We start from the raw sequence: 22,741 nt of genomic DNA on the forward strand, positions 1-22,741 counted from the left end.
AAAATTAACTTGCCTGATTTTCTAAAGTCACTGGAAGAAAAACCCTGTTAAAAAAAAATGAACTTGGGCATTCCTGGTGGTTATGTTTCAGGATCAACCACTTAGCCATCGTCAATAATTTTTCTAAGTATCCATTTGATGAAACGAAGTGATATGAATTTGAAACTCTTGTTTCATGAAATTCAAATTCTGCTGGTTATCAATATTTTCTATAAATTGCCAGCTGTGTGTGTGGTTAAACTCAATGCCAAAAAATGAGTATCTGCCTTCGGTTTTGGGTAGGATTTCGTACCGAATACCATCATTCCTCTGTTAGAACGAAAACAGAAACAGAAATACCTGAAAAAACTCAGCTGATCTGGCAGTATCGGCGGAGAAGAGCACAGTTGACGTTTCGACACTTCATGAGGTCATGAGGACTCGAAACGTCAACTGTGCTCTTCTCCGCCGATACTGCCAGACCAGCTGAGTTTTTCCAGGTATTTCTGTTTCTGTTTTGGATTTCCAGCATCCGCAGTTTTTTGTTTATATTCATCTCTTAGGACCGTATTTGTAGCAGGTTGGTTGAACCTCTGATACCAATCGGTTGGTGACAACGACCTGATGTAACCTGTCACCAGTGTTTTGAGAATTATGTGTGTAGATCTTGTATTCGCTTCTACCATAACTATGTTGTCACACCAGCTCCACCAAATCGGCAAACATGCTTCATAGGATTATCAAATTGAACGTTGACCTCCATTCCCGAACTCTGCTTTGACCAATCAAATGCACTTTCCTAGCAGGAAGTCAACAATAAGTTTCGTTTTCCCCTTTTTTTTGCGTCAGACCAGCATTTGTTTGACCCGCCTAAAATTAGTACAGGTTGCTTCTTTATTACTGGATGTGATCTAGCATTGGGACACTCGGATTTCTACTAATTATTATAGAATCAGAAAACCCCTAGCTCCAGCTGGACTGACGTTCCTCTTTAGTAAAGTCTGACAGTGAGCCCGGTCTTCACTCTGGTCGTAGACTCGCCCTTCTTTGCACGGAACTATGCAGAATGAGACGAACAGACACTGAAATACTGCTTCGAAGCCGGGTACTTGATCATAGGTATGTGGAAATATGTAGTAACTTAGCGAGCAAATAGATAAGGAAGTAAATTGTAAAAACAATATGGAATGCTATCACATTTATATTTTGGGTTGAATTTTATTGCTGATCAAGGTAAGGGAATGGGATACTGTGGATTGCTTGTGGTACTGAGATACAGTTATCGAGAGGAATCCATTGATCCTGATTGGATTTGTATTTATAGTTCAACAGAACGAGATATTTTTTATTATTTTCAGATCTACAGGTCAACATGCCCTTCTTTAGATTCAACACTAACAGGCATCTAACAGGAATCAATTTGTAATTGATATGTTGGTATAGTTGGATAATACTAAGGTTTTATTGTAATACCGAGATGCAGAAATCACTTAATATTAGAATTTTAATTCTACTTTGCTATTAGGTGAAACCTGTATTCTCCAGCCACCTGATAGAGGATAACACACAGGAAGATGTTGAATATGATATGATTATATATCTTGAATTAGATGATCCTTCTGTATGGATTAGGCCACAATCAATGAATTCTGCATGCAATCAATTCCATTCTTTCAATTGAAGCTAATCCTTACTAAGAATCCATGTTTTTCCTGTTAGTAATTTGTAGTGACATATTTACATATGAGGAAGAATGTAACTTCTTGAAACATTAAAACATAAGAAACAGGATTAGGTCATATGGTTCCTCTAGCCAACACCAGCATTTTTAAAGATTCTGGCTGACCCTCACCTCAACTCCACTTTCCTGCCCCAGTTTCATATTCCTTGATTCTCTTGGAGTCGAACAAACTCTCAGTCTCAGCTTTGAATATAACAAACATGCCAACCGCACCATCTCAAAAATCAAGTACAAATTCTAAAAATCAAGGGATTTAGAATAAAAAACATGAATTTCTATTTTTTTACCCCAAAACATAAACCAATAATAGGTAGACGGTTGGTTTATACAGCTTATTAATGGATTTTTAAATCTCTCACAGTTTGGAGCTCTTCACAAAAATTATATTGCTGCATCTGGAAATGCTTTACAAAAACATTTTAAAGTTCTTACTTGCTATCAGTTGCGCATTCTAGAGGTTCATGTTTAGCAGCCTAGTGTCTCTGGTTAGTCTAGTGGAGTTGTTGAATGAAGCAGATTTCTGGTAGATATTCTATTTTGATTGACTATTCCACAGTGAAAAGTGTCCTAAAATTGGGTATTATATACCTTACAGCCCTACTGTTGGAGTGTAAATGGAAGAGGATACAGCCCTGAATTTGAAATGATCTGAGCCCTAACTCTCATGGGCTTTGTTATGGATAATTACTAAAATTGCCATATTATTTCCTCTATAACCTACTGCCATCTCCTTATTACTCTGTATACATCACTTCCAACTTTCTAATACTTGATATAACTTACTCCCATTCATTTACTTCCCTGTATAACTCACCACCAGCCCCTAATTCTCACTGTGTAACTTACACCCAACCATCTAATACTGTGTATAATGATATGCAAGTTCAGACACTTTCCTGATTTGGAACTGTATCCCTGTTCCTTCACTGTCACTGGGTCAAAATACTGCAACTCTCTTCCTTACGGCACTTTGGGTGTACCTATGCCAGATGCACCACAGCAATTCAAGAAGGCAGCACATTACCATCTTCTCAAGGGCAATTAGGGATGGGCATTAAATGCTGGTCTTGCCAGCGGCACTCACATCCCATGAATGAATAGAAAAATCTGATTCTTAATTAATATTCTTTTCAACAGTAAAGCCATTGGTTGAGGCCTATAAATATTTCCACCATTTTCTGACCCTTGATATTTCTTATTTCCATCCATACTGGTTCTACTTTCTGATCTTATGAACCAAGGCCCTTCCTCACAATTGTCATTATGTTGCCCTTTATTAGCAGAGCCAGCTCCCTGGCCTGCCTTTTCCATTTTTCTGTCTTTTTGAATATCCCTGGAATAGTTAGTCCCCAACCTTTGTGAACATGTGATCACCTCTCTGTAATGACCATTAGATCAATCCCATCTCCATTTGTGCTATTAATTTGTCTATCTTGTTATGAATGTTTTCATTCAGACAAAGCATGATTAATTTTAACTTCTTACCATTTTCCCCCGTCTATCTCGAGGGGTGGGTGGAGGCTTGTGAGGAGCATAAAGATTGATGTGGACCATTTGGGCTGAATGGCCTACTTTTTTGCTGTACATTAAGTGAAATTTGATGTAATTTTCATCACATTATCACATTTCATCATCATGCAAAAACTTCCTTCAAAGTAAGCATGTTCCATTTTTACCGGTTCAAACGTCTGTTTAATTTGTTTCTAGTGCAAGAAAGAAGATGGCGGATTTTGTACAACATGAAGTGCCACAGGTGCAAAACTTTGTCAAAAGCGGAAATCAGTTTTTGAGGACTGCTCGGTCATTCATTGTAAAATCCGTGCGAGAGGGAAAGCTTACCCGTGATAGAGGAAGAGCCTACTTTAAAGAGGTACTGTTTTTAACTTGTTCATTAAAGATACATAAAATTTGAAAGTGGATTATCCACTCTTCCCTCTTCTGAAATATTTTAATTAATATACAGGTTGGGGTTTCTGCCACCACTCAACTGATTTTGTAGCACTATGAGAACAAGCAGATTCTTTACACCAGATCCCCACTCACTTTTGCACCATAATGTTTCTCAAACCATGAGTTTTTGGCACACTATATGTCACTGCTCTCTTCTTAAAACACAAGCACAATGAGAGCTGAATCCGCACGCACTTTAGCCAAGGACAATACCTCTTCCCCCTCCAGTCAGCAGCATTCTGTTCCACCCGAGCTGCGCCTGCTGACCCATTCTCTGGGTTCCCTTGTTCAAAAAAGGTTGTAAGGATAAGCCTTACAGACTAGTGAGTTTAATGTCGGTGGTGGGGAAACTTCCAGAAACAATTATTCGGGATAGAATTAATTGTCACATGGAAAAATGAGGGTTAATTAGGAAGAACCAGCATGGATTTCTTAAGGGAAAATCGTGTTTTGAAGAGGTAGCAGAGAGGGTCGATGAGGGTAATGCTGTTGATGTGGTGTACATGGACTTCCAAAAGGAATTCGATAGAGTGCCACACAACAGACCTTTGAGAAAAGTTATAGCTCATGGAATATATGGGACAGTACCAATGTGGTTACAAAATTGGCTCAGTACTAGGGAATAGTGAGTAATGGCTAATGGATATTTTTCAGGCTGGAGGAAGGTTTATAGTGAAGTTCCCCAGGGGTCGGCATTGGGACCCTTGGTTTTCCTGATATATATTAATGATCTGGGTCTTGGTGTGCAGGGGACTTATTCAAAGTCTGCGGATGATGTAAAACTTGGAAACATTATAAACTGTGAGGAGGACATTGTTGAACTTCAAAAGGACATAGACAAGTTGGTGGAATGGGAAGATAGGTGGCAGATGAAGTTCAATGCAGAAAAGTGTGAGATAATTGATTTTGGTAGGAAGAACATGGAGAGACAATATAAAATAAGGGGTACAATCTAAAGGGTGTGCAGGAGCAGAGGGACCTGGGAGTATATGTGCATGTTATTAAAGGTGGCAGGACAGGTGGAGAGAGCAGTTAATAAAGCACATAGTATCCTGGGCTTTATTAATAGGGGCATAGAGTACAAGAGCAAGGATGTTACGCTGAACTTGTATAAGACACTGATTAGACCTCAGCTGGAGTATTGTGTACAGTTCTGGGCGCCACACTTAGGAAAGGATCTGAATGCATTGGAGAGAGTGCAGAAGAGGTTTGCAAAAATAGTTCCAGGGATGAGAAACTTAAGTTATGAGGATAGATTGCAGAAGTTGAGACTGTTCTCCTTGGAGAGGAGAAGGCTAAGAGATTTGATAGAGGTGTTCAAGATCATGAGGAAGCTGGACAGAGTAGATAGGGAGAAGCTTATCACTCGTAAAAAGATTGAGAACAAGAGGGCACAGATTTAAAGTGATTTGCAAAAGAAGCAAATGCGATGTGAGAAAAAACTTTTTCACACAGCAAGTGGTTTGAGTCTAGAATGCACTGCCTAGAACTGTGGTGGAGGCAGGTTCAATCAAGGCATTCAAGTGGCATTAGATGATTTTTTAAGTAGAACCAATGTGCAGGGTCACAGGGAAAAAGCAGGAGAATGGCACTGAGTCATAATGCTCAATAGGAGAGCCGATGCACACACAATGGGCTGAATGGCCTCCTTCTGCACGCTAACAATTCTGTGATTTGGGGTTTTGCTCCCATCTGGTGTGAAAGGTGATGTTCCTTATTGTGGGTGGGGAACCTATCCTACTGTTTGACTCAATAGTCTAACCTGTTTTTTTTTTCAGATATTGGTATACCAGCTGCATATTTCTCACACTTTCTGCTTTTATTTAACTCTAATTCAACTAGTTTGATTTTAATACCTAATTTTTAAATTTTGCAGATGTTGCATACAATATTATTTTGTGGCAGCATTAACAGTCCTATTATTAAACCGGAAGAAATTTTGGAATATGGTGAATTTCACTTATTATCTGCCAAGTATCCCGACGTCTTTCAGAAATACAACACCCACCTCCCAACGCGTCCCCCTTACACAGTGCTACTTAAAGCGGTAAGTTCAGTCAGTTCATCCTGAGAGGCGCAATATGTTAAACAGCATTTTTTTTTATTCATTCAAGGGAAGTGGACTTCACTGGCTAGGCCAGCATTTATTGCCTATCCCTAATTGCCCTTGACAAGGTGGTGATGAGCTGCATTCTTGAACCGCTGTACTCCATTTAGTCAATTAAACCTGAGCCAATGGTCTGATATCTGCTCATTTCTCCCATCCTTTAATGTTCCTATGCAAATGTACAGCAGGTCAGATTTTGTTCTGTTACAGCTGGAAGTGCAGCAAGATTTTATTTCAGCAGCCAATGTTACAGTGCAGAGAACAAGTCCCATTTTATTCGGTATAGCTTCATTTAAAAAATCATGGTAAGCTTCTGGCATTATTAATATCCCCAATAATGAATCCACCTTGCAGGTTGAGACTGGAGGAATGGTCTAGTGCTACTGCAACAGCTGAAAAAGCCAAGGCAGTCAGTTTGTATGAGGATCACTGCGGTGTCTGAGGTTGATGCTTCTCCAAGACATGAAGCTCAAAGCATTAAAGACTCTTCAGTTGAGGTGCTATTGTCTATAATGATGGTGAGCTGCCTTCTTGAACCACTGCCCTCCATTTAGTCAATTAATCTGATATCTGCTCATTTCTCACATCCTTTAATGTTCCTATGCAAACATACAGCAGATCAGATTTTGTTACAGCTGGAAGACCTGGATTTCTGAGGAAAGATGGTTCACAGATGGAATGATAATGGCCTTCTGGAAGGCTGGGGGTCTCCACATTGGGTACCACGTCCAGCAACTGCCCCTCTAACCCCTCCCCTTCCTTTCAAATTCCCCAAGAACTACTCAAAGCCAGAATTAGCAGAGTTGCCAAGGTATCTGGAGGCAGTCAAACTTTGGAACAGGTAACAGTTCTGAGCAACTTATTCAGCTTTAGTCACATTTGCCCTCACTATATTGAACATCTGCTACTTACCAACAATCTACAGGATGTACCACAGTACAATCCATACTCTCTTCCCACTCTGAAAATATTCATTTTTTTTTTAGCTGCTGAATATATGAGAATGTCTTGGAAAGCTTAGATGATAGATTTTTCATTACCAGCACCTGTTCTCACCCATGTGAAGGAATATCTTAAGAAGGCTGAATTGCGTCTCATATGATGACAGACACACTGTCTTTACTCAATACCTTCTTATGAAAGGGAAAATGGCCAACTGCCAAAGACAATTCCCCTAAGACTCCTGTGAATAACCCTTCGTGTGTTCATTTTGGGCCAAATAAGGATAGATCTGAGCAGTATTTAAATGGTGAAAAGCTAGGAACGCTGGAGGTCCAAAGAGATTTTCAGGGTTCATGTGCACAGTTCTCTAAAATGTAGTAGTCAGGTACAAAAATATAATCCAAAAAGGCTATTGAAATGTGCCAGAATACACGGGAGTATTTTGCTACACCTGTACAAAGCCCCAGAGTACCATAACAAAAACAAAATTTGCTGGAAAAACTCAGCAGGTATGACAGCATTTGTAGAGAGAAAGACAGACTTAACATTTCGAGTCCATATGACTCTTCATCAGAACCTCTGATGAAGAGTTCTGATGAAGAGTCATACGGACTCGAAACGTTAACTCTGTCTTCCTCTCCGCAGATGCTGTCAGACCTGTTGAGTGTTTCCAGCAATTTTTGCTTTTGTTTCAGATTTCCAGCATCCGCAGTATTTTCCTTTTATCAGAGCACCATATACAGCTCTGGGCACTGCAGCTTGGAATATTTTGACCTTGGAGCGAGTGCAGTACTGATTCACCAGAATGGCAGCAGGGTTCAGAGGGTTAAATCATGAGGAGAGACTACATAAACTAGGCTTGTATTCCCTTGAATATAGAAAGTTAAATGATTTTTAGGATTTTGGAAGGAATTGAAAGGATAGGTAGAGAGTAACTTTTTCCACTGATGGGGGAATCTAGGACAAGGGGGCATAAGCTTAATCAAAGCCAGACCTTTCTTGAAAGAAGTTAGGTAGCACTGCTTCATGAAAAGGATAGTAGAAGTGGAAATATCTCTCATAAAAAGCAGTAGGTGCTAACTCATTTAATAATTTTAAACCTAAGATCAATATTTTTATGCTAGGCGTAGGTATTAAGGGATGTCGAGGCAGGGCGGGTAAATGGAGCTCAGATACGGATTGATCTCATTGAATGGCAGCAGAGGCTCGAGGGTTGAATTGTCTACTCCTGTTCCAATGTCCTAAATCATTGACCAGCTCCCTCAGAGCCAGCTGTAACTGTTGGAGAATCAATAAAGGACATATAGTTGACACCCAGGGGAGATGTGGCATTCTCAAACAGCAAAAATGTTTGCCAGATTTGTTTTCAGGGAGTTGCTTTGTCACTAATGGAACATCTGTGCAATGGTCTTCAGTAGGATGGGTGAATACCTTGGCAAAGGAGTTTCACAACCATCTCTATAATGGGAGCCTTATAGTTATGGAGGAAAACAACATGCCAGCTACTGACTGAGTTGGGTTTGTTGCCTAAGAGAGACCCGTAATGACAGGATTCGATTTTTACAAAAGACTTGGTGTTAGACTTGGTGTTCATTGGGAAAAGCTTGATAGAAGACCTCTCTTCACTGCTGTTTTCCAGTCTCTCCAATTCAAGCTTTCTTGCCTTGTGCGATTTTATTGATAGTCCCTGAACATTCTTGTTTCTTTTAAGCTGTTGTCTTGGATGCTCTTCCTCCTCAGCAAATTCTCACTGTGATCAAATCAATACATCATCATTGTTTTCCTATCACAACTCATTCTTTCTCAGGACCTTCAATTTGTGGAATTCACCACTTACCATGGTTTTCCCATCCTCTTACAATCTCAGGTATTTCAAACACATCACCTAACCTCTACTTCCCAAATTGCCTTGCCTTCTCTTTCATTCTTTTGAGCCTTGATGAAACTTTACAATGTGTCCCTCCAGCTAGAATTCTTTCAATAATAAGTAGGATGTTGAACGAAATCTTAAATTGCCTGTGACAGGGTCTACACAATGATTGGTAATGTACCAGTCTTTCTTCACTCATTAGCTTCCATTTACTGCATATTAGCAATCAGTTGACAAATATCACAAGAACGATAACCCTTTAACATGTTGGCAGCAGCTTCTGCTTCTCTCCCGTGTGTGCTGGACAGTAAACCACAGTTTCAAGTATGAGAGAAAATATTGTAAGCCTTGAAGAAGAGTGTAAACAACACTTTGACCAATGTAAAAGTTTATCAATGGGCACAAATACAAAAATAATTCTGAGGTGGTTTGGAGATTATTGCTTAGTGGAGCATTATAGATCCTGGCTAAGATTAATGAAACTTTTAAATTTTCTGTGTGGTAATATAAGTCCCAATGTACAATGCAGGAGAGGAGTATTAAGGATATTCTTTGGCCCAGGTGGTCAATAGGTGCAGTACAACAAGTGTCCAGTCCTGGGATCACCCTTATTTCTTGTCCTGAGGGAGGGGTGAGGGGACAGCAGCCCTGGTACAGGTCTGGCCTCTGACATGGCTGGGAAACCCATCTCACAGTTGTTAAATTTAAATAGTTCCCAGAATCTGGGGAATGCAGCCTTATTTAAACATTACAAAACTTGGAGCCACCTCGCCCCAGAGTGGGTTACTCAGCCCCCTCCAACCTGCTGCAGTTAAAGCAGAAAAAACAGAAATACGCAGGTTTGGGGTGGATTGGTGTGCATATTTTGACAGTTAGACTGCCACTACTCCCTCCAACCCTCCCCCCTCTCAAATGGCTCTCTCTTACCTGATGTGGGGGGAGGGATTAAATTTCTTCCTGTTGTTTATCTCACTCCTGTTGGACGTTGCTGTCTGCAGATGTAGTGTTTTTGTACATGGCAGTGACTGTGTTTCAAAAGCAATTCATTGACTTTGAAGTGCTTCAGATTGCCCTAAGGCCTTGAAAGGTGATATACAAATGCAAGTTTGTTTCTTTCTTTAATGATTGGTACATGTTTGTTTTACAGGTTGTTGAAATCATGGGAACAAATGTTAATGAAGTTTTGGAATGTCTAATGGATCTGAATGATCAAATGGCCGTGGACTTTACTGATGATAACAGCAGCAAATGTGGAAATGCCTTTGTATCAACAGTCATCAGCTCCTGCTACTTTTACAATGTTATTGTCAGAGAGAAGACAAACAATTATTTTGGTGCTTCACTGTCATGTAAAGGAAGGCAGCAGAAAGAAATTATGATTGATATATTGTGCTGTCAAACATGGCACAGGGACATTAGCCTGGCAGTGTGTGTTGGCAACTGGTTTAACAAACAAGCTTTTAGGTTTCCTCCTAAAGTGCAATCCATGGCTTTTAAGATAAACCCTCCTGGTGTGGGCAGTACTCCAGGCAGTCGGTATGATCGCCCATCAAGGGTCCAGATGTCCAGCTCCCTTGAAAGAAGCAGACCTCCTCTTAAGCAACGAATTAGCTTAATTCACAGAGAACTTTATGGGATATGGTATGATATGCTCACAGATGTGAATTATGATCCAATTCCTGTCAGCCACAAACATCTGTATTATGAATTTGGCAACTGTGCTGAGTGTGAATCTCTAAGCCAACTTCTGTGCGCTAACCAACCAATTGCTGAGAGACTTGAATACACAAATTTTTTAACTGAACCAACCAATAGATCTGGGCTGATTAATTTAAAACATGAAAGACTTGAAGAAAATCTCAAATTATTAGGATTTAATGGAGGACGTCATTTGGAATTTTATGATCCATCTGTATAGAGATTATTGCACTGAAGGCATTTTATATCAATCAGTATGTCACATTCCTGGTCAGTAATAATCCAGTTGCATGTATACAGTTGTAGAGTCTTACACTTTGGGCTGTAAGATACAATTTAAGGGACAGAAAATTCTGGGCAACATACACTCACAATTTCCCAGTTTGTGCTTCCTGTGGATGATTATTCACACTGGGAATGGAGCAGTCTAATGAAAATGAATATTTTAAAAGTGCAACATATTCAAATGGACTGGTTTCTGTGATTCAATCAATTGTGATAGAGAAACTGGCCCTTTCAATTTTGAACAACTCCTGATGCTGATATCAAATGACAAGAAAGAAGTCCTATAGTCTGTTTCCTTCATTTGCTCTGCATCATGTGCCTGCCAGGCATGCAATACAAATCCTGCGGCCAGGCATGTCAGTAATCAATCAAAAATAAATTTAAAATGATAGTAACATTTATGAACACAGGTTAAATATATTTTTATAACTGCAGACAAAAAACAAGTACTTAGAAGTAAATTCCTAGCCTGGGACTGTGATGTGGTATACAACGCACGAATAGGGCTCTTTTTACCTTTTTAAGTAAAGTTTATGCTATATTAATGTCACTTCCTCTAAATATGATACAGGAACAAAGGTTGGAATTAAACAACTTTGCAGGAAATTTCATGATGTGATAAATGTGTTTTAAGATCTATTACAGCAATATAGGGTCTTTTCCCACTTGCCTGCTAAATTTTATGGAATGAAATCATTTCAGTTTTATGCTCTGATGTGTCCTGTGGCGTCATCACATTCTTTTGCATTCAGCAGAGTTTGACTTGATCTACCAGCATTTAAGAGAGATTATAAGATTTTCTGTTTGCCGGAGTATTTATTACACAAGACAAGTTTGCGTAAATAATGTTTTTGTCTGTGTTGACAGTGCTTGATGGGTTGGAATTAAACAAGAAACTGATTCTTTGAAAGATCTAACCATGAACTGTTTGTAGGTGTTTGGCAACACTGAATGCTGGAAACTTGTTTGACAGAGAAAAAAACAAAATTGAATTGAATACACTATTACTTCATCAAACTTGAAGTCAATAAAATTATGCAAAGGAAATTCTTTTTTAGTGTCTTTATTTGAATAAACATGAAAATGCAGTATTGACGTGATGACAATATTTTTGTATAATTTCCCTCTGAAACTGCGATTCACACAATCATCAATTTCTTAAAGTGATATTTCCAGGGAAAGTGATGAGAAATTGTAAGAAAATCTTATTGATAAATACATATGTCAACGATTTTATGTATTTCAAGTTGTTATGGGGGTTGGTTAGCTCAGTTGGCTAGTACATTGTTCAGAATAATACCAAAAGTGTGGGTTCAATTCCCATTCCAGCTGAGATAGACATGTGTCTTTCCTCCTCAGCCTGCCTCTGAGAGCAGAAGGCAATGGCAAACCACCACTGACAAAAACTGCTATGAAAAATTGCTCAGGATAAAGCATTAACAGACAATGAACCAAGGAGCTGTCTTCAGGCAGAGCACTAATGGAGCAGAAGATTGGTACGGTGATTTAACATTTAGTTGCAATATTTTTAATGTAGTAATTACTATTTTTCTGGTAATTGGTGGCATCACAAGTATTTAAGAACATAAGAACTAGAAGCAGCAGTAGGCCATTCAGCCCTTCGAACCTTTTCTTTTTGATTCAAAGGACGTGGGCATTGCTGGCTAGGCCAGCATTTATTGCCCATCCCTAATTGTCCTTGTGCTGCCTTTTTGAACCGCTGCAGTCCATGTATTAGTGAATGAAGACTTGCCAAAATGTGACAGCTGGTGCCATAAAAAGGGGGTGTGGCTTGGCATCTCCCAACAAACCTGCACTATAAGGAAGGGTTCCGCAAACAGGTATACTCTGCATTTCTGAAGAGGCCTGGTTTGGAAGTCTGCATGAGAAATGCGGAGTTCCAGTGCTGTGTTAAAAAAAATTAGGGGCAGAGATGCAATCCGACGGTGATTATACCTGTTAGTATAATTCTCTACATCCTTCACCTCAACTATTCCATGCGGGACTAAGTCCCCCATTCTAACCACTCTGTGTAAAGAAGTTTCTCTTGAATTTCTCACTTGATTTATTGATGACTAGCTTATATTTATGGCCCTTGGTTGTGGACTAACCACAAGTGGCAACATCTTCCCCACATTGACCCTGTCAAACTCCTTCATAATATTAAAAACTTTCATCAGGTCACTCCTCAGCCTTCTCTTTCTAGAGAAAAGAACTTCAGCTTATCCAATCTTTCCTGGTAGTTTTACCCCTTTTTTTGGTCTCATTCTTGTAAATCTTTTTGTACTTTCTCCAGTGACTCTACATTGCTATGTAATATGGAGAGTATAACCATATACAGTACTCTAAGTGCGGTCTAACCAAGGTTCCAGCAAATGTAAAATAACTTATCTGCATTTGAATTCTCTTCCACTAGAATCCCAGTGCTTTGTCTGCACTCCACATGGCTTTACGCATCTGTACTGCTGTTCTTAATAATTTGTGAATCTCCTCTACTCCATTTGGGATTCTTAGGCTGACATCTTCCTGGGTGGGTTGCAGTCCCAACAGTGGGGTCAAGTCCATAGGCAGTACATCAGACATGATCACCCTGGAGGCTACCAACTGAGAAGACCCATCCAATTAGGTATGGTGGCCAGGTTCCAGGGTCGAGAGATGCATTTAGCACAGCCAGTGAATATGGCCACTGACCACCTTCACAGTGTGGGCACTGCTGAGGGACCAGTAGCTGAAGTGGCAGTGGTGCAACGGAGGCACCTTCAGTAGGAAGGTAGGGGCTGCTATTGCAGCAGGTACAACATGAGCAGAGACGCTTGTCTCCTTGAAGTGGTTGCAATGAAATGCCTTCTGTTTAGGGGATACATAAACATTGGGAATTATTGTCCCAAACAATGAAAAAGTGTCAACTGTTACCCAGCTCAGATCTCTCACCTTGAAAGAGCCGACAATGCATTGCCATGCTCCTGGCACAGCAGGGAGACGATGTTAAATCATGAGATTCGCCTATGAAAATGACCATGAATCAAGGCCTATTATGTCTTCATTGCCAGCCTGCTCACCACCCGAGGGCAGACCAATGGCTGACTCCGCACAGAGCCCATCCCAGACATTCACCTGGAGGCAGGAATACATCAGGAAGTTGATATGATGCGCTGCATTCTAAATTTCCAAGTCTACAAGTCTCCATGTGACTGGGCAAATTCTGGCCTTACTTTCCAAGAAGCAGGGTATACTCCTTATCCTTATCTGTCCTATCAAAATGCACCACTCTCACACTTATTAATACTGAAGCTCATTTGCTAATTGCACATCCATTCTGCCAGCTTGTTAGCCTCTCAACTAGGCAAAGCTGGGTGTCACAAGCAGGCATATGGTTGCCATGTCAGCAAAGAAGAGTGTGTAGATGAGGAACATGAGAGGGCCAAGGCAAAATTCTTGAGGGATCCCAAAAAGGACCCGCATCTACATCAGCTAATTTCTTCCTTTTTGCATGCTCATAAGTTTGTTTCTTTAGTTCTTGCTAGTTTCACTCACTTTCTATTTTCCTCTTTATAAATTTCTAAGTTATCCTTTACTTCATTTTTAAATCCTCACAATACTCAGGCTTACTATTCTTTTTGCTAACATTGTAAGCCTTTACATCTAATTATATCCTTAACTTCTCTAGTTAGCCATGGTTGTACCACTTTTCCACTGGAATTTTTATTCCTCAAGGGAATGTATATTTTTGAATTGTTTATTTAAATATTTGCCATCGCTTGTCTTTCACCCTAATTTCTCAATCAACATTAGCCAACTTGCACCTCATGCCTTTGTAATTGGCTTTGTTGAAAGCTAAGACCCTAGTTAATACTTAACCACATCACCATCAACTTAATATAGAACTGTACAATATTATGATCACTCTTTCCCAGGGATGCTTTCCTGTAAGATTACTTACTAATTATTAATTTCATTACTAATTTTAAAAAATTCTTTGATGGGATGCAGGCATCACTGGAAAGGCCAGCATTTGTTGCCCATCCTAACTGCCCTTGAACTAAATGGCTTGCACAAAAATTTTAGAGGGCAGTTATGAGTCAACCACATTGTTGTAGATCTGGCGATACATGTAGACCAGACAGGATGGCCAATTTCTTTCCCTAAAGGGTATTAGTGAACCAAATGGATTTCTATGACAATAGCTTCATTCCAGATTTAGTAATTGAATTTAAATTCCACCATCTATACTCTGGGAGGATTTGAACCCACGTCCCCAGGGCCTGGGGCTTTTGGATTATGTAATGGAGTAGCACTACCACCATGCCACAATCTCCCCCTAGCCACAGCGCTACACTAAAATAACCTGTTCCTAGTTGGTTCCTTGATGATCTTTTTAAATTTATTAATTTTGATTTCAAACTACACCAGCACTAGAATCAAACTAAGATTAAATTGGAACAAGGGTACTTTTCTAACTGGAAGCAAATTTTAAAATGAATAAAAAATGCAAAGAGAAAAGTCTGTTTTGCCCCTAGTCCTACCATAGATGTTTACTATGGATTTTACTTAGTTTGTTTCATCTCCTGAGCAAGGCTTCTCCAAGTTTCTCTCTGCTTTTCTTAAAGGTAAAAAGTCCAGAGTATTCATCCACCTTACAGTCTCACCTTACATTTTGTCAAAGGACATAATCCAAGCCAATGACTTGTTCAAGGGTCATTGTTCAGGAATGTGCTAACACATTGTTTCCTGGGGCTGGAATTTCCCACAGGCTTCGGGACCCCGATGTCAGAACTAAATGGACGTCTCAAGAGTCCCACTTGCCAGGAGCCAGGCCAAGGAGGCAGCCTCATAATCGGCTGCCTTGGCACTCGCCGCCCAGTTAAGGATATTTTTATTCTTTCATGGGATGCGAGCATCACTGGTAAAGCTAGTATTTGCTGCCCATCCTTAATTGCCCTTCCGAAGGTGGTGATGAGCACACATCTGGTGTGGCAGGCAGGCTCCCAATGCTGTGGGTCAAATTGCAGGGCTGGCAGCTCTACAGCTTTAGCAGCCCCACTGGGAGGTGGGCATTGCTGAGGCAGGCCTGAGAACCTGAGGGTGCCTCAACATGGAGGCATCCTCAGAGGCGTAAATTTTAAGAAAAAATCAGAGGGGCCAAGCAGGCTGGCCACCCAGAACAGGGGAGAAATCCCTCCAGCAGCAGCTTTTGGACCATGAGTGTGGTCTTTGTTGTTGGTAGCTCCTTACTTCAGGCATGGAGCCTCCCTGGCAAAATGCCTGTGAACACTCTAAATGGCCCTTAATTGGGGGGCTTAAGTATTTAACTAATCTGCCTGCTGCCATTCAGCCCACAGCCCATCTGGATTCCTGCCCTGTCTTGGGGACATTTCCCAGCAGCATGAATGTGTCAGAGAGCAGCCCCCTGCTGTTTTCCAGCCCCATTTGCCTCCAATCCCCCTACCCGAGGAGTGGGGTGTGGTGGCCGGGAAAGTTCAGCCCAAGAATGAACTCCTGAATTCAGTCATGTCATTATGAGCAGTTACCAGGTGGGGACAAGGAACTGTCCAAAAGCAAGGATATTGATAAACCCAATTATTATATCAGAAGCAAAAACAAAAATACCTGCAAAAACTCAGCAGGTCTGGCAGCATCAGTGGAGAGGAACACAGTTAACGTTTCGTGTCTGAATGACCCTTCAACAGAACTAAGTAAAAATAGAAAAGAGGTGAAATATAAGCTGGTTTAAGGGGGGAGGTGGTGGTGTAGAGCTGGATAGAGGACCAGTGATAGGTGGATATAACCAAAAGATGTCACAGACAAAAGGATAAAGAGGTGCTGAAGGTGTATCTCTATTTTGATAGGGGTCCTATTAAATAGGAATGAAGACCCAGTGATACTTGTAGCAGCTAGACTGTAAAAGTCACATATGAAAGGAAGGTGCACTGCAAATGGCACAGAAGATGTATTATCAGTGACCAGTGTCCCTTATCATAGTCCTTATATTGTCCTTCTTGGCATGGCAGTTTCATGGTCTCAGAGGTTCAAAAATCATCAATTTCCACACAGCGTGGTTTGCTTCAGACATGACTTAACTCCTTAAGCACATTGTTCTCTAATAACCACCTTCCAATTAGTTATTCTAAGCTTGGATCTAGTTATCTTCCCCTAGTTCCTCCTTGTTAACAACACTACTCCTTTGTAGTTCCTCATCTTCCCCAGCAACAGTCTGCAAGGCAGACAATAATTTCCTGGTAACCTACCAGCAAAATCAACCCAATATCTGTTAGTTGTGGTTGACTGCCAATCTATCACTGTGATGGTGTTAAAATTAATTACAAACAGTGAAACTCTACTTAAAAAAAAATGGATTATTTAAAATTAAGCGCTCTTCGAAAATTAAACTATGCAAAGCTCTGCTAGAGTTGAGCTAATGGATGGAAAGCTCAATGAAGGAATGGAGATTTGGAATTCAATTTGGAAGCTAGCAGATATTCACACCCATATTTTAAGCATTTCATTGTTAAGCTGCCACCAAACATTTTAGTTTTGTTTGAGCAATAAGAAACCTGAAATTCTAGAAAGCTGGGCTTAAAATTTACCTGCCAATTCAATGCAAAAAGACCCTAATTTTGAGAGGGGGAGCCAAAATACCAGTCCTCACTCCTTTTGCTGCTCTTTAGGATATTTTTGAGGACAGGCATAGTATGATCCCATGCAAATGAGGGAAATAGGCTATACAAAATTTTTCCTGCCATTTGCTTCTGAGCAATGCTGGGTGCAAGGGGTGCCTCAGCACCCAGTATTGCTTTCTGCAGGAGGGGGGTTCCTGTATTTAAAATTTAAAAGGCCAATTTCTCTACCATAAGCAATTGTACAAAAATTCATTAAATTACAAAAGCAAGCCAATTTGAAAATGTGCTTTCAGTGTTGATATCTCTCCAGTGCAGTACTGACTATGTCAGATGGATCATAAAATAATAATTTATCACCCATATTAAACCCTACAGATCTGAGATTTTCTGTAAGCCTTCTCAGTTTTCTATAAATCAGACCTTCGGGTAGAACAATTTGTTCGGTTTGAAATTGCAGAATTGTTGCTTGTACAGAAACCCCGAGCCTCATTGCAATTTGTGGGTTTCCATACAGAAGCTGGCTTAACGATTCACACTCAGCACAGTTCCCATATTCCCAATATGGATGCTCATGGTACTCTGGACTTGGATGATACATTAGGTTTGGGAACATGGTGATGCATCTCTCACAAGGTTGTCTTGGTGCTAAGCATGCATGTTGCCTAAGAGTTGTACTATTTTCCAGACCACTGGTCTTCTGGCCACCTCCTGACCCAGCTACAGTGTGCTCATCCTGATTGTTTGATGTGATGCCTGGTTCAGAAGGGCTTCCTTCTTTGTAAACTATTTTGTGAGCTATGGAGTGCACATTAGGAGGGAACCAAAGAGTTTGATTTTTATACCAGTTGCCAACACATACTGCTAGGCTAATGGCCTTGTGCCATGTTTGATAGCACAATATATCGATCATAATTTCTGTTTGCTGCCTTCCTTTACATGACACTGAAGCACCAAAATAATCGTCTGTTTTCTCATTTGTGATATGAAGATTGTAAAAATGGCAGTAGCTGATGACTGTTGAAACAAAGACGTTTCCACATTTGCTGCTTTCAGCATTAGTAGGTTCCAGAACCATTTGTTCACTCAGATTCAACAGGCACTCCAAAACTTCATCGGTATTTCTTGTTCCCATGATTTCAACAACCTGTAAAACAAACATGTATTAATCAAAAAGAAATTACTTGCATTTGTATAGCACCCTTTCAATGAAAACACATCATGCTGTGTAAGCAAACATAGAAGGTAATTTGCATAAGCCAAAGTTCTACAAACAAGAGTGAGACAAACACTTCATTCATCTGTTTGGCTGGTGTTGAGTGAGGGATGAAGGTTAGTCATGATATCTGGAGAATGGCAACAGATGTTCCTCCAAAAGCGGCATGAGATCTTTGACATTTACCTGATCATCAAATAGACAGTTTAACGTCTCATTTGAATGACTACACGTCTGACAATGCAGGCTTTGCATTGACGTGGCAGCCTGGAATATTGCTCAAACATTCAAGTGCAATTTGAATCCATAATCTGATTCAGAGGTGCGAGTGCTACCAGTGAGGCAAGCTGGCACAAACGTGTACTGACGACAGGCTTTCACCCATGATATTAGCCCCTATTTCCCTTCAGATGCTGGCTGGTGTCTTGACCAACCAGTGTTTTCAATATTGTTAGACCGTTTCATTCATTCTCAGCTTCTTGAAGGGATTCTGTTCCCCAGCGTTTGCCTTTATTTCTGAGAGACAGTGAGGAAAACAGTCCTCCTTTATAGCTGAAGAAAAAAGCTGATTTTATTTAATTGTTTATCTGGCAGTTTTCCCCTTCGCCCTGTTTGAGTTTCTGTGCACCATCTCTAGTCAGGGGGATAAGTGAAAGCAATCAGCCCCCCAGCCTCTGCCTACATTGTTCTGAAATTGCTGCTGGATGGGGCATAGAAGCAACTCAGGGCAACTCTCCCTCTCAGCTTCCACCCATCTCTGTAGTAACGTGTATTTAATTGTTCAGCTACAGAACTGAGATTAAAAGCATAGAAAGAGGTTCTAGGCCCATCTACAGCTACTGCATGGCACCACGTTCATACCCCAACCTGCTGAGCCAGCGCAAGGCTGAGAAAAAGCAGTTTTCAAAATTCTACTTCAAGATCTGCAGCCTCCTGATTAGAGAAGCAGTCTGTGGAGTGGTGGGTGGATGTGGTATTGTGATTGCTCTGAATACAATAGGAGCAACTTTCTTGGCCCTTTTGCCCTGGGAAGTGAGCATTCTCAGCATTGCAAGGAGGTGAGACATGGGTCCCCTCGGTCACCAGTCCTTCAAGACCACTCTGAGATTCCTGGGGCTTTGCTGCAAGAACAAAGTCTGGCCTCGGTCTACAGAAGGTGCAGGCTGGAAGGAGCAACAACAATGAGGTATGAGGGGGTTTCCCAGTCTCAGCTGTTCCTGTGAAAATGTCTCCTGAACATCCAAGAGGAGGGATACCAAAAAAATGGGGGTGCTACAGTCTGCCCTCAAACCCCCACCAACTCAGGGTTCCACTGCCACTCAGAGCCAACTGAAGATCTGAAAGTCGGCCTGCGTATTTCTTACCCTTCCAGAAGTCTAAGTACAATCAGGCCTCAGGAGCCTAAGGCTGCTCATAAATGTTTGTCCCAACTGGCCCTAGGGGGCACAGAGGGTGCAGGCCTGCGCCTGAGCCATTCAGAAAACCCAGCAGGATGTAGAGATGAGCCCAGGGCTGGACAGCGGCCAGAGGACTCCAGATGTGGATAAACCAGATGCACCGGTTTATCTCCCAGTCAGAAAGGGCTCAGGAAAATCAGCATCGACAAATGCAGGAAACATTGCAAAAATCAAAATCATTTTGGCTCCTATAGAAGATTCAAAACATTCACTAATCTCTAACGTTCTTCCAAACATTAATCTCTAGACCACCTCAGAGTTCTTTATATTTTTGTGTCAGTGATCTGGTTTGATGAACTGTTACCCAGGTCAAACTCTGTTGGTTACACTGTTCTTCAAGGCCTGCAAGATTTTCTATCGCACTTGGAACTCTAGTTTATCGTGCAGCACAAAAGGTAGAAAAGCAGAACCACCTGCCAACACATAAAAGGATCATTAATCCTGTGATATCTATCAACCGATGGCAAGCTAATACGCACACCATCCTAACTTTGAACTATATCGCCCTTCTTTCACCGTTGCTGGGTCAAAATCCTGGAGCTCCCTCCCTACCAGCACTGTGGGTGTACCTACACCACAAGGACTGCAGCGGTTCGAGAAGACGGCTCACCACCACCTCCTCAAGGGTAATTAGGGATGGGCAATAAATGCTGGCCTAGCCAGCGGTGCCCACATCCCATGAATGAATAAAACAAAAATCTTTGGCAATTGGAAGATAATGAAGATTGTTACCAATCATTGTGCATCCTCTAGTACAAATAAGTGCAACGTTAATTCAATAAGTCATTCAAGATTGAAAGAATTCAAGCTGGAGGACCAAGACCCACAGTGAAAAATTCCACCAAGGCTGAAAAGAGTAAAAGAGAAGGCAAGTTAAGAAGTAGAGATTAGGTGACACAAAGCTTGTGTTTGAAATGCTTGAGATTGTAAAAACAGGGAAAAATACAGGAAGCAGTGAGTTTCACTGAAAAAAATATGCTCAGAGCTGTTATCTGTTTCAAGGTTTGACTGCCTCCAGATGCCTTGGGAACCCTGGAGTAGTTCTTGGGGAATTTGAGGGGAGGGGGCGGGGTTGGAGGGACAGTTGTTGGAGGCAGTGCTCATTGTGAAGACATCCCTCCTTCCAGGAGGCCATAATCATCCCATCTGTTAACCTTCTTTCCTCAGAAAACCGGGTCTTCCTTTACTACATTACAGGCAATAACACCTCAACTGAAGAGTCTTTAATGCTTTGAGCTTCATGTCCTGGAGAAGCATCAACCTCAGACACTGCAGTGATCCTTATACAAACTGACTGCCTTGGCTTTTTCAGCTGTTGGCAGTTCCTCCAGTCTCAACCCGCAAGGTGGGTTCACTATTGGTGACATTAATAAAGACAGAAGTTTACCATGAATTTTTAATGAAGCTATACCAAATAAACGGTGCTTGTTCTCTGCACTGTAATATTGGCTGCTGAAATAAAATTCTACTGCACTTCCAGCTGTAACAGAACAAAATCTGATCTGCTGTATGTTTGCATAGACATATTAACGGATGTGGGACATTAGCAGGATATTAGACTATTGGCTCAGATTTAATTGACTAAATGGCCTGTTTCTGTTCTTTAACACACTGCACTTCTCAGGATTAACTGATTGAACTTACCGCATTAAGTAGCACTGTGTAAGGGGGACGTGTTGGGAGGTGAGTGTTGTATTTCTGAAAGACATCGGGATACTTGGCAGATAATCGTTCAAATTCTTCCTTTTCTCCAAAAAATAATTTGGGTTCAATAATAGGATCATTAATGCCGCCAAAAAATAATACTGTGTGTAATATCTGTAAAATTTAAAAAGAATTTAAGAAGAAACTTTTTAATCATCAAAATACACGGCATTATTCAAACATAGATACTCAAATCAAACTAGTTGACTTAGAGTGAAATCAAAGCAGAAAATGTGAGAAATATGCAGAAAGTTTTTCAGCACTGGAAAGAGAACAAGCAGATTATACTACTGGGTTAAAAGAAAATGGCAGAGTTTCAGATTGGTCACCCTCGATAAGATACCCTGCCCTCCAACAGAGAGTATGAATTAGAAACATCTGTGTTTTTCCGAAACATGGAAAGCAAGTTACACTGTGGTGTGCATCAGAATGGTGCCAACAACACAGGGCTTGATCCCTGTTCTGGTTGGAGCGGGATCGCGATCTGTCTCCATGGTGGAGTAGTGGCTCTGTGGCTTGGAGATGCCTTCAGGCAGAGAACTCAAGAAGAAGAATGAATAATTCCCAGCACTTATTCTTTTTCCTGCCCCTTCCTCCCACCACCACACCCACCATACCTGATCCAATGCCCAAGTTGCTATTATTCATGTCTGAAAAATGTAGCCTATAGATCTCACCATTGATCCCTCTTCAAGGGTTGCCAGCACCACTGATGCCAGTCTTCAGTCAATTCAATTCACTCCATATGATATCAAGAAACGGCTGAAGGCACTGGATACTGCAAAGGCTATGGGTCCTGACAATATTCCGGCAATAGTGCTAAAGACTTGTGCTCCAGGACTTGCTGCACCCCTAGCCAAGCTGTTCCAGTACAGCTACAACACTGGCATCTACCCGGCTATGTGGAAAATTGCTTCAATTGCTTGCATGTTTAGTATCTATGTGAAATCCTTCACATCCCCAACCTTCATCTGTTTCTCCTCTCAGTCTTAACAAGTAATGACTTTGCTAAAATCTTCACACTGAATTCCAATTGAGTAATGCATGCAATAATAACAGAAAATGGTGGAAAAACTCAGCAGATCCAGCAGCATCTGTGAACAGAGAAACAGTTAATGTTTCGAGTACGTATGACTCTTCTTCAGAGCTAAAGAGAAGTAGAAATACAATGGATTTTA

At 40.9% G+C, this 22,741-nt stretch overlaps 2 protein-coding genes across 3 annotated transcripts in view; one reads left to right on the top strand and one right to left on the bottom strand.

Moving 5' to 3' along the window:
- The first annotated feature begins 448 nt into the window (after positions 1-448).
- Positions 449-11,619, top strand: LOC121293643. 2 transcript variants are annotated; one of them, XM_041216807.1, is made up of 4 exons: positions 449-1,098; positions 3,428-3,590; positions 5,547-5,717; positions 9,737-11,619. In XM_041216807.1, exons 1-4 carry the CDS (start codon positions 1,046-1,048, stop codon positions 10,505-10,507), a joined length of 1,158 nt encoding a protein of 385 aa, XP_041072741.1. In that variant the 5' UTR covers positions 449-1,045; the 3' UTR covers positions 10,508-11,619. The 2 variants fall into 2 exon arrangements, with proteins under 2 accessions (XP_041072741.1, XP_041072742.1); XM_041216808.1 differs by lacking the exon at positions 5,547-5,717.
- Positions 11,620-16,272: 4,653 nt separating this feature from the next.
- Positions 16,273-22,741, bottom strand: part of LOC121293642 — a 29,258-nt gene continuing 22,789 nt past the window's right edge. The window contains exons 8-9 of the mRNA XM_041216806.1: positions 21,504-21,677; positions 16,273-18,333 (exon numbers count right to left, since the gene is read on the bottom strand). Coding sequence (XP_041072740.1) covers positions 17,479-18,333; positions 21,504-21,677 — 1,029 coding nt within the window. The 3' untranslated portion in view covers positions 16,273-17,478. The remainder of the gene's footprint in view (positions 18,334-21,503; positions 21,678-22,741) is intronic.

Source organism: Carcharodon carcharias, chromosome 22, assembly GCF_017639515.1.
Source record: "Carcharodon carcharias isolate sCarCar2 chromosome 22, sCarCar2.pri, whole genome shotgun sequence".
In the NCBI taxonomy this organism is placed as follows: Eukaryota; Metazoa; Chordata; class Chondrichthyes; order Lamniformes; family Lamnidae; genus Carcharodon; species Carcharodon carcharias.